The 13,537-nt window shown below is 37.0% G+C and overlaps 1 protein-coding gene across 6 annotated transcripts in view; it reads left to right on the forward strand.

Moving 5' to 3' along the window:
- Nucleotides 1-13,537, forward strand: part of CARMIL1 (capping protein regulator and myosin 1 linker 1) — a 194,785-nt gene that overhangs the window by 120,095 nt on the left and 61,153 nt on the right. For 3 of the 6 annotated variants that reach the window (XM_021528664.3, XM_021528667.3, XM_021528669.3), the window contains exons 17-22: nt 1,365-1,434; nt 3,494-3,505; nt 5,786-5,867; nt 7,170-7,269; nt 7,357-7,411; nt 12,637-12,809. In XM_021528664.3, coding sequence (XP_021384339.1) covers nt 1,365-1,434; nt 3,494-3,505; nt 5,786-5,867; nt 7,170-7,269; nt 7,357-7,411; nt 12,637-12,809 — 492 coding nt within the window. The remainder of the gene's footprint in view (nt 1-1,364; nt 1,435-3,493; nt 3,506-5,785; nt 5,868-7,169; nt 7,270-7,356; nt 7,412-12,636; nt 12,810-13,537) is intronic. The other 3 variants (XM_021528666.3, XM_021528668.3, XM_021528671.3) reach the window with 1 other exon arrangement.

Here is a 13,537-nt window from a genome sequence, read left to right on the forward strand (position 1 = left end):
AAACCTTTTTTTTCCTTCCTGTGGAAAGTGTACAACTGAAGCAGTGTACACTTGTGTACACAAAAGTGTACAACTGAAGTGTCCTGTGAAGTGTACACTGTGTGTCTTTTTTAATCTGCACTTCTTTTATGTTTGCACTGTATTTTTTTATTTCCTGGAAATGTTTAGGAAGCTCTGCAAACTTACCAGCAGCCAGACTGACTGAACAAAAAACATGTCTGGGTAAGAAAGTTAGACAAAATCATCTAAAAATTAGTGATAACTGTTGCAGAACTTTCACTTCTCCCCCACCTTGCCCCTCCTCATATATTAATAGCTTAAGTAAATAAGCACAAGACATTTGCCTTTGTTAATAGGGAAGGTCTGATTGTACCTGCAGGGCAGGAGATATAAATAGGTTTAAATGAAAACCTGCCCAAGGCACACACATTTCAAATGTTGCTTTGACACACTACTTGCATAGCAAGTGTGAAGACAAATGGCTTATCAGAAGGGGTTGGCTTTTTTCTGCATGCATTAGTCACTTGGTTAGCTGCTTTTGGCTGAAATGAAGTTGGAGAAGGAAGTCCTTCTGTTTCTCTGTTGAATTATTAATTCAAAGCTGCATCTATTCTGTAGATGTTAGAAGGTATACACAGATTTTGTTTGTTCCTTCTCTATTACACATACTGTTGTGCTTTCTGATTTGACGGTATTAATATAAATGTGATATTAACACTAACTTTTAGATGTGGAAACAGACTTCTGTAAGACTTTAAAAGTGGATTTATAAAAATCATAATTAGTCATAATTTCACGTGTCTGCCAGTCTGCCTAAAGGCAAAGGATACCATTGCACAGGGGTATAATTTTGAAGTCTATAAATACTTGTTGGGTTGTGGACTCAGAGAATTTTGTGATACTGGAGCATGCTCCAGCCTCTGAGTGTTACAGGGATTGTGCCTGACTGAAATGCCGGCATAGTATCTTCCGTTACTTTAAAAACCTAATTTTTTCCTAGATTTTTGGAAAATCAGAGAGTTTGTATGGTTGTATGACAGAGCACTCCAGTTATGACCATTTGGTGCTCTTTGAAAGCAAATGTTCCAGAAAATTTATATCTGATGAATTTTATTAAATGTTGATTGTGCATTAACTTTAGTTTCTTCATTAGCCTTGCATCCCTGCAGTTTTTGAAGCTCCTGGAGTGTTCTGAATGTGGCAGGCTTGTGCTGCCATTGTCATTTAAGAAATAACTGCTCAGCTGGTGTTGTTTTGAAATTAATCTTTGCCTTATAGATGTATTAACTTGTGATCACTTCGATGATGATGTAAAGCTGCCCTTTATTTTTTTTAAAAACAGTTCTAAAATTGATCTTTTTCAGAGCGCTTTTATTAGGCCTGGCTTGCAATCACAATCTGAAGGAGGTGTCTTTAGACCTCAGTAGCTGTGAGGTAAGGAATATTTATCAGGATGTGTTCAAAATGTGCAATGACAAGCCTTTAGAGTTCCTGTGAAATCCACAGGGCAAGATATTCTTCCTCCTAGTCAAAAGTTATGAGAAAGGTAGAACTCGGAGAAGCGGTGATGGTAAAAGTTAGGATGTGTGTTACAGCATCCTAAATAATGAGCACAGAGGTTCAAAGTACCTAACTAGCAAAATCCTCCTTGCAGTGTAGCTGTACTACACACTGAGCCAGCCTGTTGGATGCTTGGCAGCTTCTGCTCTTTGGTGATGTGATTAGCAGCAGGATTTTCCAAGGTGCCCAAATTTGAATGGCTCTAAGGAAGCTGCATGCCCTGAAGGCATGTCTGTGGTTGGACTGTCTTCCTTCAGAACTGAAGAAGGCATGCTTCCTCTTCTGCAGGTTTGCTTTTTAATCCTGGGAGAAATTCTATTTTCTTAATCAATTAATCAATTCAAGCCAATAAGGTACTTTGGTAAGAGTTATTACCATAAGATGCACTGTAAAAGTGGCCTCAAGAATAAGTAAGAACAATTGTGGCAACTGATTCTCCTGATCTTGTTTCCTCTTGCTTCCCTGTTCTTTGCTGTGCACCCTGTTTCCCAGGATTGCCCATACTCTTGCTGGGTGATTCCTGCGTGGTTAAAGCAGAATTTGAAATGATCAGACACAACCCTGGGAAGCCACTTGAGGCAAAGTCATTTTGTAGAGAACTGGGTGGTGGACTCTTGCCAAAACCAACATGAACCAGTTTAGGCTCAGGCCTTCTCTGACTTACTTGTTTTTTAAGCTGCAAAGAAAGCTTCCCATTTGTTAGATATTTCCAAGGCCCTTTGAGTATTAACTGTTCCAGAAGTACCTGCAAATACAGTGGTTCCTCTTTAGGTAGAAAATATACAATATTGATAGCCATGTTCAAGTGCAGTAATCCTTGCCTTTAGGTTTGTGGTCAATTGCTTTTGAAATGTGCACAGAATTCCTTATGAAGAAAAAAACCCAAATAATTGTGAATGCATATCATAGTTTCTGATATTTTAGACTTTTTGTAAAATATTATTGCTTTGAAGAGAACTACTTGTAAATTCCAAATAGAAAAGCTTTCAATCCAGTACATATGCTTCTGACTTCTGAGTAGAGGGATCACATGGATGATAATTTATCTTTCAGAGGAAGGAAGGAAAAGGGTGGAGCAATTAATGTAATAAAAATTAAGTCCTATGATCATAGCCTTAAATGAATAAATCAATAAAACGTAAATATAAGTAATGAGAGTATAAATTAGAATATAAATCAACAAGGGTTGACAGGAGGGAAAATATTACCATTTCATGAAATAACACCCAGGATGGGATGTGAAAGAGCCCTTCAAGGAGCAATGAGATTTATTGGACACCAAAGCACTTGGTGGTTGTGGCTGACTCTTGTGACAGAAAGGAAGAAATCCTGCCCAGCTCAGTGTTGCATTCCCGTAGCTGGTCCTGCCAAATTGACAGCACTTCCTTAGATCCTTCCCTTAACATTTTCTTTTCCCCAATCACTGAGCTTTATCCATTCTCATGTGCTTTGGAAAGAAGTTATGCTTCCACCAGCAAGGAAGTTGATGTGCCAGCAGCTGGGAGTGCTCTCAATGGGCTCAGCACCTCTGGATTCTGCTCCACCTCTCCCTGACCCTCTGGGATCTGGGCAGGGTAATCTACACCTGGAAAGAGAGCGGTGGGAAGCTTGGAGCCAGTCACCACTACTCCCAGTTCCTGCAAGCACACACTGCTAGGGGGCTATAAAGCTGATGCTTCAGCTTTGGCCTCTTCTTTCCTGCATCAGGCAAGCTGTACTCAAGTATGGAAGGATAAATCTGTGTTCCTTCCCTCTCCCACCATTTTTCATTTGCAGCCATAATTTTCTGGTAGATTATCTCCAAGCTTAATAATTTTCTATTGCTTGTTTGGTTGGGTTTTTTTTAAATTATTTTTTACTATGAAAATTACATTTTTATTTCTACCTGCTCAGCACTGATGTATTTCACTCTTTTCCCTTCTGCTTCCCTTAGCTTGGTCACTGTGTAAGTACCCTCCATGCTTTACCTTAATTGTTAAATCAGTAACCAGCTTTGTTTGCCCTTCCCATGTTAGTACCTCATAGCTTTGAACGCACTTGGCATTTTTAATTGTAGAAGGGTTATTCTTCATTTTCTGATAAGAGCTTTTTCTTTGTAGTCTCAGAAGTATGTCATTTAGAAGGTGTTGCAGAGGGTCTTTTTGTCAGTATCAAAGACCACATTGACAAGCAGCACTTCAATTCATCTCTGCTTTTATATTTATATATATATATATATATATATTTATTTATGTGCATAATATTTTAACACAGGTGCAGCAAATTGTGATCCTAAAAGTGGAGGTTTTGCCACTTTCAGATCAGATAGATATCACCATTTGTGCTCAGGAAATGTTTATATATTTAAAATCTTGAATGTAGAGTTATCTGGTAAAAGATTGAAAGCTACTCCTGAAAAATTGTCCACTTCAGCCCTCAAAGTATATATAGCCATAAGCATTTGGATTCTATTGTGAGTATAATTTTAGTGTATAGAACTTTACCCTACCAACAACCAATCCAGTTCCATGTATGATCTGCAACATCCATAGATTCTGCAATAGTAGATATGACACTCTGTGTGAAATGGTTGTCTTGTGGTGAGCCACACTGAGAGAGCACCACAAAGCAAAACTGAATGACTTTGGCTTTCATACAGAAAATGCTATAAATGCTCTTACTAAAATAAAGTTGAGTTAAATTTGTAGCACTTCTGGCCCGAATGCAGCCTGTAATGTGACAACTTATTGAGAGGATGAGGTGAGGGATAGGCAGGCTGTGATTTATGGAGAGGAGGAAATGTGCCTTACGTTCCGTACTTCTCATACATTTATCACACATAAATCTCATGTGATTTATGATTTAGGTGTTATCTTTGACCAGCATTCTCCAAATACTCAGGTCAAATTATTCAGCTGCTTGTTAACCCATCACATACCTCAAACTTTCAAAAAAGTACCAAATCAAGTCTTTATTTAAAAAATGCTTCTAGAAGGCATTTGTGGCCCTTTAATTATAGCATGCATAAAAGTTGATGGTCCACAGAAATATGAGCAAGTAGAATCAGGATATTTACCCAAGTAAGTGAACTAAGTAAATTTTTACATAGGAGGTGAAGGTTTTTATGCCCAGGAGGTGAAAAAGCTTTGAAGAGGTTTGAAAAAGCTTTCCATTATTTTTGAAGCAAATAACATGGAGATAGAAAATGTAAAAATAAAATTTCCATATAATTTTTTCCCACTTTAGCTAAAATCTTTTACTGGAAGATGTTTATAAAGAGAAATGCACCTTATATAAATGTGAATAGCTGCAAAAAAAAAAAAAAAGAAAATGCTTTTGCTCCTTTGGAGAGAAAAAGTTGTGTTAATTCAGTAGCATTAGTAAATAAGTGTGTAAGATTTCATTTCTTTAATTCTTACTGTTGATGTTTTCTCCTAGAACATTTCATTGTTTTTTCATTAAATCCTGACATTTCTTTTATAGTCATGTAATATTTCAGATTAATAATACCATAATTGATACTTTGCAGCCAGGCATTTTTGTTACTGTTGCAATTTTTTTTCTTTTATTGCTATTTCTTAAGAATGCCTATATTACTCTTTTCTCTTGTTTATTGTCTTTTATGGCTGTTTTACAATTGGATTATTTGGATTTTCTTTTCAGCAACAGGGAGGCATAATTTAATTGAGTGGGGTGGTTTTTTTTGTTTTTTGGGGTTTTTTTGATTTTTTTGTATGCCCCCTGCTTATCTTTTGGGCACCTTAGCATTTTGCTAAGAGCTAGAAGAAGATGTTCACTCTAAGGCCTTACTGTAGTGGAATTCAAGGGTGCCAGTGCTGCAGGTTGATAGGCTGGTCTAAGTTTGTTTTTTTTAATCACCAGATACTGGAAATGTCCTGGGCTGTTCTTGTAAAGAATGCTCACTGCTCACCCCAGTCCTTCAGTCCCCAGCACAAGTATTAAAGGATTTGCTGTGTTTAACCACTTAAGTATTTTCCCCATTTAAAGGCTGAGAGGTAGTTTAAGAGAGAGTCCCTTTTCTCATTTGTATGCAACTACTGAGAGCAAGGATAAGAACAGTAGGAATGTGTGCAGAGGCTGTCATTTTGATGTCTATAACTTCTTCTGTTGCTGTTGTTTTTGCTGCTGCTAGTGCCTTCTGTATTCACAAAGCTCCTACCACTGTCTTCTGTGTGATCTTGAAACCATAACTAGTTTGCAAAAATGGATGATGTTTTGTCTCTAGTTAAGATCTGGAGGTGCACAAGTCTTGGAAGGATGCATAGCAGAAATACACAATATCACCAGCCTAGATATTTCAGACAATGGTAAGTACATAGAACAGGAACGAAGGCTCGTTCAAGTCAAGACATGCTTTTTGTTTCAGCTCTGAGTGTAAGCAAGGATGGTTGCTCTTGCTTTGTGATTATTGGCCATGTTGCTTATGGAAATGTCTCAGACCAAGACCTCTTATTAAGAAACATTAAAAGACTAACTGCACCCTCAAAAGTTTTTTGTTTGAGATCAGTGGAACAGAGCAGAATAAAATAATGGCACCAAGCTCATATTAGATCCAGAGTAAATTAGGTTTAAGTACAAGAAAATGAGAAGCTGAATGAGAATTGGAAGTGTAATGAAAGAACAAAGGGAAAGGTCTGATACAGAATGAAGCTGAGGGGGAATATTTTGAGATAAAAGTCAAGCGTTTCAGGTCAGAAAAGGCCTGCTTGAGTCTTTGGAGAAGTCTTGGAATATCTCTGCTTTGGAGTCTCTGTTTCCTAGCACCGGTATTCCTGGGAATATGAGCTCACTTCTCATCTTGCAGATTCAAGGTGTAGATGTATGAACTGGAAGAATTCACCTGCTGTGTTTGCCCCTCTATCATCCAAGTGCAAAAGTATTTCAGAAACAGATTCCCAGTACAGTGGAATGTCTAAGAAGAGTGGGATGGACAAGTGGAAAGCTGTGAGAGCTACAGATCCAGCCCAGTTAGGCAAAAAGATTTATTTTTATAAATAAAGATAGAGATTTGAAATCTAAATTATGCTGTGAATCTGAATTCTAAATAATCCGTAATCTAGCTAGTGGACTCCTCAAATACATAACTAGCTTGGGAATAGTAAAGTTAATTTTCTTTTACTTAGATGTAGAATAAAATTTGCCTTGTTTTTGAGGTAATTTTATTTGTAGTGTATTATGTTAACTTTTTTGCGGGCCTTTGAAGGCTTTGAAATATTGTTGGTACACAGCTCTACTAAGATAGTGATTAGCATGATTTCAGAATTCTCCAAGGAACTTCAAACTCTGCCTGACAGTGCGAGAAACTACCCTTGGGTGGTTGGACTGTGGATAAGGGACTGAATTCTCTTCTGTGTTTCTGAGAGGTGCCTTTAATAGCTGATTAGCATGGAGATTTAAAGGGTTTATTTTAGAGAAGGCATTTATTCTCATAGAAAAGCAGAGACACTAATGAGAAAAATATTTAAAGATAGAAGAAGATAAATTTTTCCACACATTTTTGAAATTAGTACACTGATATAATTACTTGAATATAGCATCAGTAATTGGATCTGGTCTGGATCTTTTGTGGAACTGTGTTTTAATTCCTAATCTAATTTGATTCTTTACAGGCCTAGAATCTGACCTCTCAACCCTTGTAGTCTGGCTTAGTAAAAACCGATCGATAAGACATTTGGCATTAGGCAAAAACTTTAACAACATGAAATCCAAGTAAGGATTTTCTTTCTTCTAAAAAACAAGAGAATGGATGAGGAGAAACTGCTGATTTCATCATCTTCCTAACTTTTCTTCCCTCAGAAATCTCACTCCAGTACTTGATAATTTAGTTCAGATGATTCAAGACGAGGATTCAGTGAGTATCTTTCTGCCTACTATCATCATGTGTATTTGTACCCTCACAGTCTATTTCTGATAATTTTCTTCACTGTGGTAATTTGCTGCATAAGATTTGATCAAAACCCTGCACAGATACATCCAACATTTTGAATTTGTTTTTTTTTAATTGTAATTTGGATTAACTTGTGGCATGTAGGTGAACATTTTCTGAGGACAGTCTTAGGATCTGTGGTCATTGAAAAATATTAATTTTAAATAGTTGGATGTGTGTAACTTATTTATGTCTAAATCATACAGCCCTTTAGGCAGAAATTTTCAGAACTTTTGTGTCCTGATAAGTGATTACAATGGTAATGTTCTCAATTACAATGTTTGGGTTTTTTTTAATTTATGGAACACATTATTTCCTGATAGCTGTTCTTGGGTATTAACTTTTTTTTTTTTCCTTGGCAAAATGCAAGGTCACTGCAGTGATTTCTCAGAACTCCTCCCTTCTTCAAAAGATGCAAATAAACCATTCACTGTGCTGATTTTACCTTTCTTAGTCATGGGAGCAATTTCATAAAACTTTTTCAGGATACCTTGCTGGGATGCTTGTCCACTTCCTTAATTTCTATACTCCTTTGTTATTCTGAAAGACTTCTGTGGTTGGATTTGTGTTCTTGCCTGTTCTTGGTATTCTAGTTTTGGTTAGAAGGGGGGTCTTAAGATGCTCTGTTACTCTCATGCTTGTCAATCTTTATTTATCTACTCTTAGTCCTTTCTTTCTCCCTGATTTCTTGTGCAAGTGCCAAGCAAGATTTCCTCATTCTTCAGAGACAGCCAACTGTAGACTCAGGTTGTCTGAACACCTGCTACTTCCTATTGTCTTTATTGTCTCACCTCCAAGTTCATGCTCTCTATATTAACTGCTTGGCTGTCTTCTCCCATCTGTGTCTGTGTCCTGGCAGTTTTAACCAGGATTTCCAATGTGTCTTTCCTTGCAAGGTCATTAGACTCATATTCCATGTTCCCTTTTTCTTAGTTCTCAGTTGTATTTGAAGTGATTTATTAAACTAGTCCTTTATGCTCTTTCTGTCCTCTTAAATGGGTTTAGTGGTACTGGCATTTCTTGATTCTGTGCCTTCCTGCACATTTTATTCTTTAAAGCATGGAAAGTCAGTGTGAAGTGGTAAAGTTCTGCATACAAATACCAAAACTGATTCTAATTGAGGCAACGCCTGTAATGAAAGCGCCCTAATAAAAGTACTCGTTTGCACAAGCTAGATGTAGGGCCGTGCTAAGTAATGCATTGGTGAAACTCTGTTACTTCTTGTACCAAGCTGGCCTTTTTGTTTTGTGCTGTGTGACCACTTCCTCCTACTCTGCCTTTAAAGGGAATGCTGCAGGACTGCCTTCCCCTTCTTTCGTTTTCCTGTTGATCCTGAACTGAGGGGTTTCATTTAATCTGATACTGCCTGCTGCTTCTGTGTGGCCATTTGTCTCTGTCCTGCCCTGTTTCTCATGCTTATCCTTTCACAGCTGTCCTGAAGAACTGAATCACAAGCAAATGTAATTTAGTGTGTTTTCTGTTTCCATTATTTCTGTGCTCTGTTGCAGATGAACATTTCTTCCCACTTAGACCATACCCTAAAACACCTCCTCAGTGCACTCTGTGTCCTTTCAGTACCTAAATCATCTTCTCAAATATGCTGTTGGGGTTTTCACCATATTTTAAGAATCTTCTTTTCATGCTATCTTTTCTTAAGAACAAAAATTTCAATTTTCACTGTATTATTTCTATTTAAAGTTTTACAACCTTCTGTTTATCTTCCCTGGCTCTATTTTTGAAGCTTCCAGGTAATGGAAAAAAGTAGCTGCTAAATTTTGTGTGTACCATTCTTGCAGCTCACTCTCCTTTGCATCATTAGCTTCCATTTTTTGCATTCCTTTTCTTTTCTCAACATTGTTTGCAGTTCTACTTTTTGCCTTTTACACTATACACTGGTCAGATGTGCTCCTGTAATTCTTACCCACTGTGTTTTCCTGACCTAACCTACACAATGTATTCTCATCCTGTTTTCAAAGAGTGTTATAATGAAATAATTCACCAAAAAGTTGTTTCATTTAGATACGTAAAATAAATGTCTCTCCTTCATGTCACACATTAACATTTGGGATATAGCATATGATCCTTTTGGGGTTACCCTGCTTCTTCTTTCCATGTGTTATTTTCTCTTGTTAATCCTCTTCAGTGAAGGAATCTTGGTTTTTTCTGTCTCATTAAGTGCTAAAACCAGTGTGAACTATCTCCTAGCAGCAAAAGTGTTGAGGACAGATACTGTAGCACTGTGGGAAGAATATGTTGCAGAAAGCTGCCTAGGATTGTCCTTACTGTATTTCAATGCTAGATAATTATTTTAGGTCTCTAGCTATTTCGGTTTGGTTTTGAATCTTAAATGGGGTGGTCCTCGTTCTTGCAATAGTATGCATTTGCTGCCACACGAGATTAAAAATTTAAGATGCAGTTGTAGAGATCAGGGTGTGATGTTGCCTAGAGCACACTGCACAGTTTAGGGACTGCACATTGTCTGCATGGAAAGCTGAAGCAAGTGGCTTTAATCTAAAATAATCATCTCTAAATGCTTCTTCATGTATTTATGCACATTTTAAATAGCTTTGTTGCTGTGTTAATGTGAGTCATGAGTAAAATTATTCAAACAGTGGCTTGGTTCTATGACTGTTAAAATGGAGTGATATCCAAATGTAATTCTGCATCATTTAAAAGCAGTAGTAGTAACTTACATAGCAGAACTTCACAGGTGTTTTATATAAATGAAAATGTAATATTTAGTTTCTTTCTTTTTTTTTTTTTTTTTTTTGTTCTTTCCATGTCTTTTCTATATACATAGTTGCTATACTGTGCAGACCATTAAAATGTATTATTACTGTGCCATTCCATTTCTTGTTGCAAAAATAGATGTTACACTGCAGGTATGCAGTGTTGTTACTCAGAGTGGTCATCACTCCTGCATAGGTGCAGTGAATTTCTAGTGATGAATATCTTTAGTTGTTAGTACAGTGTTTGGTGCAGAATTGGCTTTTTGAGGGTTTTTATATAATTTTTGTTCTTAGGAAAAACAAATTTAGCTTGATTTAATTCTTAGGGATTTTTTCCGCAGAAGTTTGAATCAATGGATACAATAATGCCATTTCTAATTGTATATTTGTACTTTAAGAATTCCTCTTCCTTAAAAAGATTGTGGTAAGGCATTTTCTCTGTATTGGTAAAGTACCTGCTTTCTGTAGCAGGGACACTGAAAGTGGTCCTTAGACTTCTGTTTTCTCAATATCTAGCTAAAACTGTTAAGGTGATAAAAGAAGTGTTTGTATATTGCCCATATTTTTGGGGGATTTGGTTTGGATGTTTCCTTTTTTTTTGCTTGCTATTGTTTTATTTGGGATTCTTGATGTAATGATCAGATAATTTCATTAATATTTAGGTGGTGCATAGCTGTCAATCCTTACAAAATACAGTACAGAAGCATTTTCAGTCATATACTATTTTGTCAGTGATGGAATGCAAGAAGTTTCCTGGGAGGATAATTTAGATTTAGAAAAATTATGTAGGAGGGATCACGTGCAGCTCAGTTACTCCAATGCCCATTTCTAAAATGACACATGAAAAACAGAAACAATCTCACATTCACAAGTTTATTGCTGATTTCTCCTAGTGCTGCATGGTGCTGCTTTACTGTGAATCTGTCAGCAAAAGGGCTTCTCAGACTTCTGTCAAGAGATCTTGAGTGTCATTCTAAATGTGATGTTAGCATTTTTCTGTTAATATTGCTTTTAAATTCTTAATAATTCTTTACATTCGTCTTCATGTTGTGCAATAAAATTCAAAAACAGATTAAGGGCATTAGCATAGTAATTTAATAACTTCCATTTCAAATAAAACCAGCATGTGGCTTGTGTTATTATTAGACTTTATAATTATCAGCCTGCTGTGCCTCCAAATTTTTGTGCTTTTCCTCATTAGTAAGTGCATTTCTTGCATTGTTGCAAGATTTTTGGTTATCACTGTTATCCAATGGTGTCTAGAGAGTCAGATCCCATTGTATAGCAGGCATGATGCAAGTACCTTGGATCTTAGAAGGTGTGCACAGTCTGGTTGGTTTATTTTCATTGATCTAACATAAGTACTGTGGCTCATTGTTATGAGATGTTGATTTTCCTATGCTGGCTATTTGAGGATTTTAGGCTCCAAACTTTCATCCTTCAATATGTGCCTAAGTGGGTGTATAATGACGATACACTCCTCTCTGTGGACTCACACCTGAGCAAGGGAAATGTTTTGTGGGGTCCTCATTCATCACCAAAGACAAATTATGCCTTTATGAGCTGCAATATCTATGCAAGGCCTGGGGATAGATTGACTGTGGTTCTTGAGGTGCTGCTCTTGAGTGTTGGGGGCACTGAGAGTGGAGGAAATATGGGCATTTTTAGAAAAGGTTTTTTTGAGTCTGACTTGCTTAAGTCAAATAAGGTAGTTTCAGCTTAATATGCTTCATAAAAAAATAAAGTCACTGAAAGTTATTGTAGTTATGGATGTCAAAACACCATTGTTAATAATATTTATTGACTTAATAATTGTAATAGATACTCAATACTGCTTTGAATTTCAGACCTGCTACAATTTTATCTTTGTTGAAAGAACAATATGCAAAATCACTCCTAAAGTTGAAGTAACAATAATAAATCACTTTAAGGGAACTGTTTATGTTTTAACAATGCCTTGGACTCTAATTTGCCCTTGGGCAAATCTCTCAGCCTGAGAGAGAGAAGGGGAGTGGTAGATACTTTTTATCTCTCACTGAAAATACGAATGCTGGTTAAGCAAAACCCACTGGGCACTGAAGTTGTCTTGTAAGCTGGTTGTTGTTATCTGCCTTTTTTGAGGTTTACACAATATTCTGTACTTAGTAGAACTCAGGAAGTTGGAGGCACTGCCACTTGAAAATAATTTTTTCACAGGGTGTTACAAATTAATCTGCTTGTGTGCATGTGTTTGACACCTGTGCTCTAATTTATTAACTCCCAATTTATCATGTGTTGTAGGATCTGCAGCTAACACAGACATCTCTTTGATGTTTACTGCTGTCCCCAAGAATTTGGAAACTTGTAACTTCTTTTAGTTGGTGCTTGAGGAATGAGTGCATTATCAGCTTCTGTTATCAGTGCCTTTTCTATGATCCACAGCCTCTACAGTCACTGTCCCTCGCAGATTCCAAGCTGAAGACTGAGGTCACCATCATTATTAATGCCTTGGGTAGCAATACTTCTCTCACAAAAGTGGATATTAGTGGAAATGCCATGGGAGATATGGGAGCAAAGATGCTGGCAAAAGCCCTACAGATAAACACCAAACTCAGGTAAGGGAAATGTATTTGCAGTAAACAGTGGTTTAATAATACTGAAGTTGGGGGCTTATTCTCAATCTATTTCTCTTCAGAACCTTTCTATGTACAGCCACTTAAGAGTGTCTTTATTTGGAAAGATTCTCATTCTTCTTTTTCTTAAGAGAAAGGAAAATAACAACAGAAAAACAAAATAAGCAAGTTGTCCCTTCAAAAACTTTTCCTTAACTGAAACTGAGGAAAATTTTCTACATTTAAACAGAAAGGCCTCTTGTTGGAATCAAAAGACTTTCCAAATTTCTGGAATGACAGAAAAAAATTACATTGTTACAGAGCTCTCAATTAAGTCCACTTCTCAAAGTTGGGCCACTTTAAAGCTATCTGAGGTTGCTTAGGGACTTGTGCATGCAGGTTTTGAAGATCTGCAAGTACCGAGATTCTACGATTTCCCTGGGAATTCAATTCCAGTCCTTAGCTATTCTCTTCTCTCCTGCTATGTCTTTCTTACTGGAGACTTTCCCAGCAGAGAAAATTCTGATATTTGGGTAGGAAACTGAAGTAAATTATTCTTTGTCTTCTTAAGTGTCAATTTGTAGAACTAAGAGCATGTGGAATTCAGAATGGGGAGCAGCATGGACCATCCATCCTTCCCTTCTCCCCTTCCTACTGTGTTGATGGACTTTGGCATATCTTCTTTGCAACTTCATCTGCCCAACAACTTCACTGCTTTTTAGCATGTCTGG

This window comes from Lonchura striata, chromosome 1 (assembly GCF_046129695.1).
Source record: "Lonchura striata isolate bLonStr1 chromosome 1, bLonStr1.mat, whole genome shotgun sequence".
Lineage (NCBI taxonomy): Eukaryota > Metazoa > Chordata > Aves > Passeriformes > Estrildidae > Lonchura > Lonchura striata.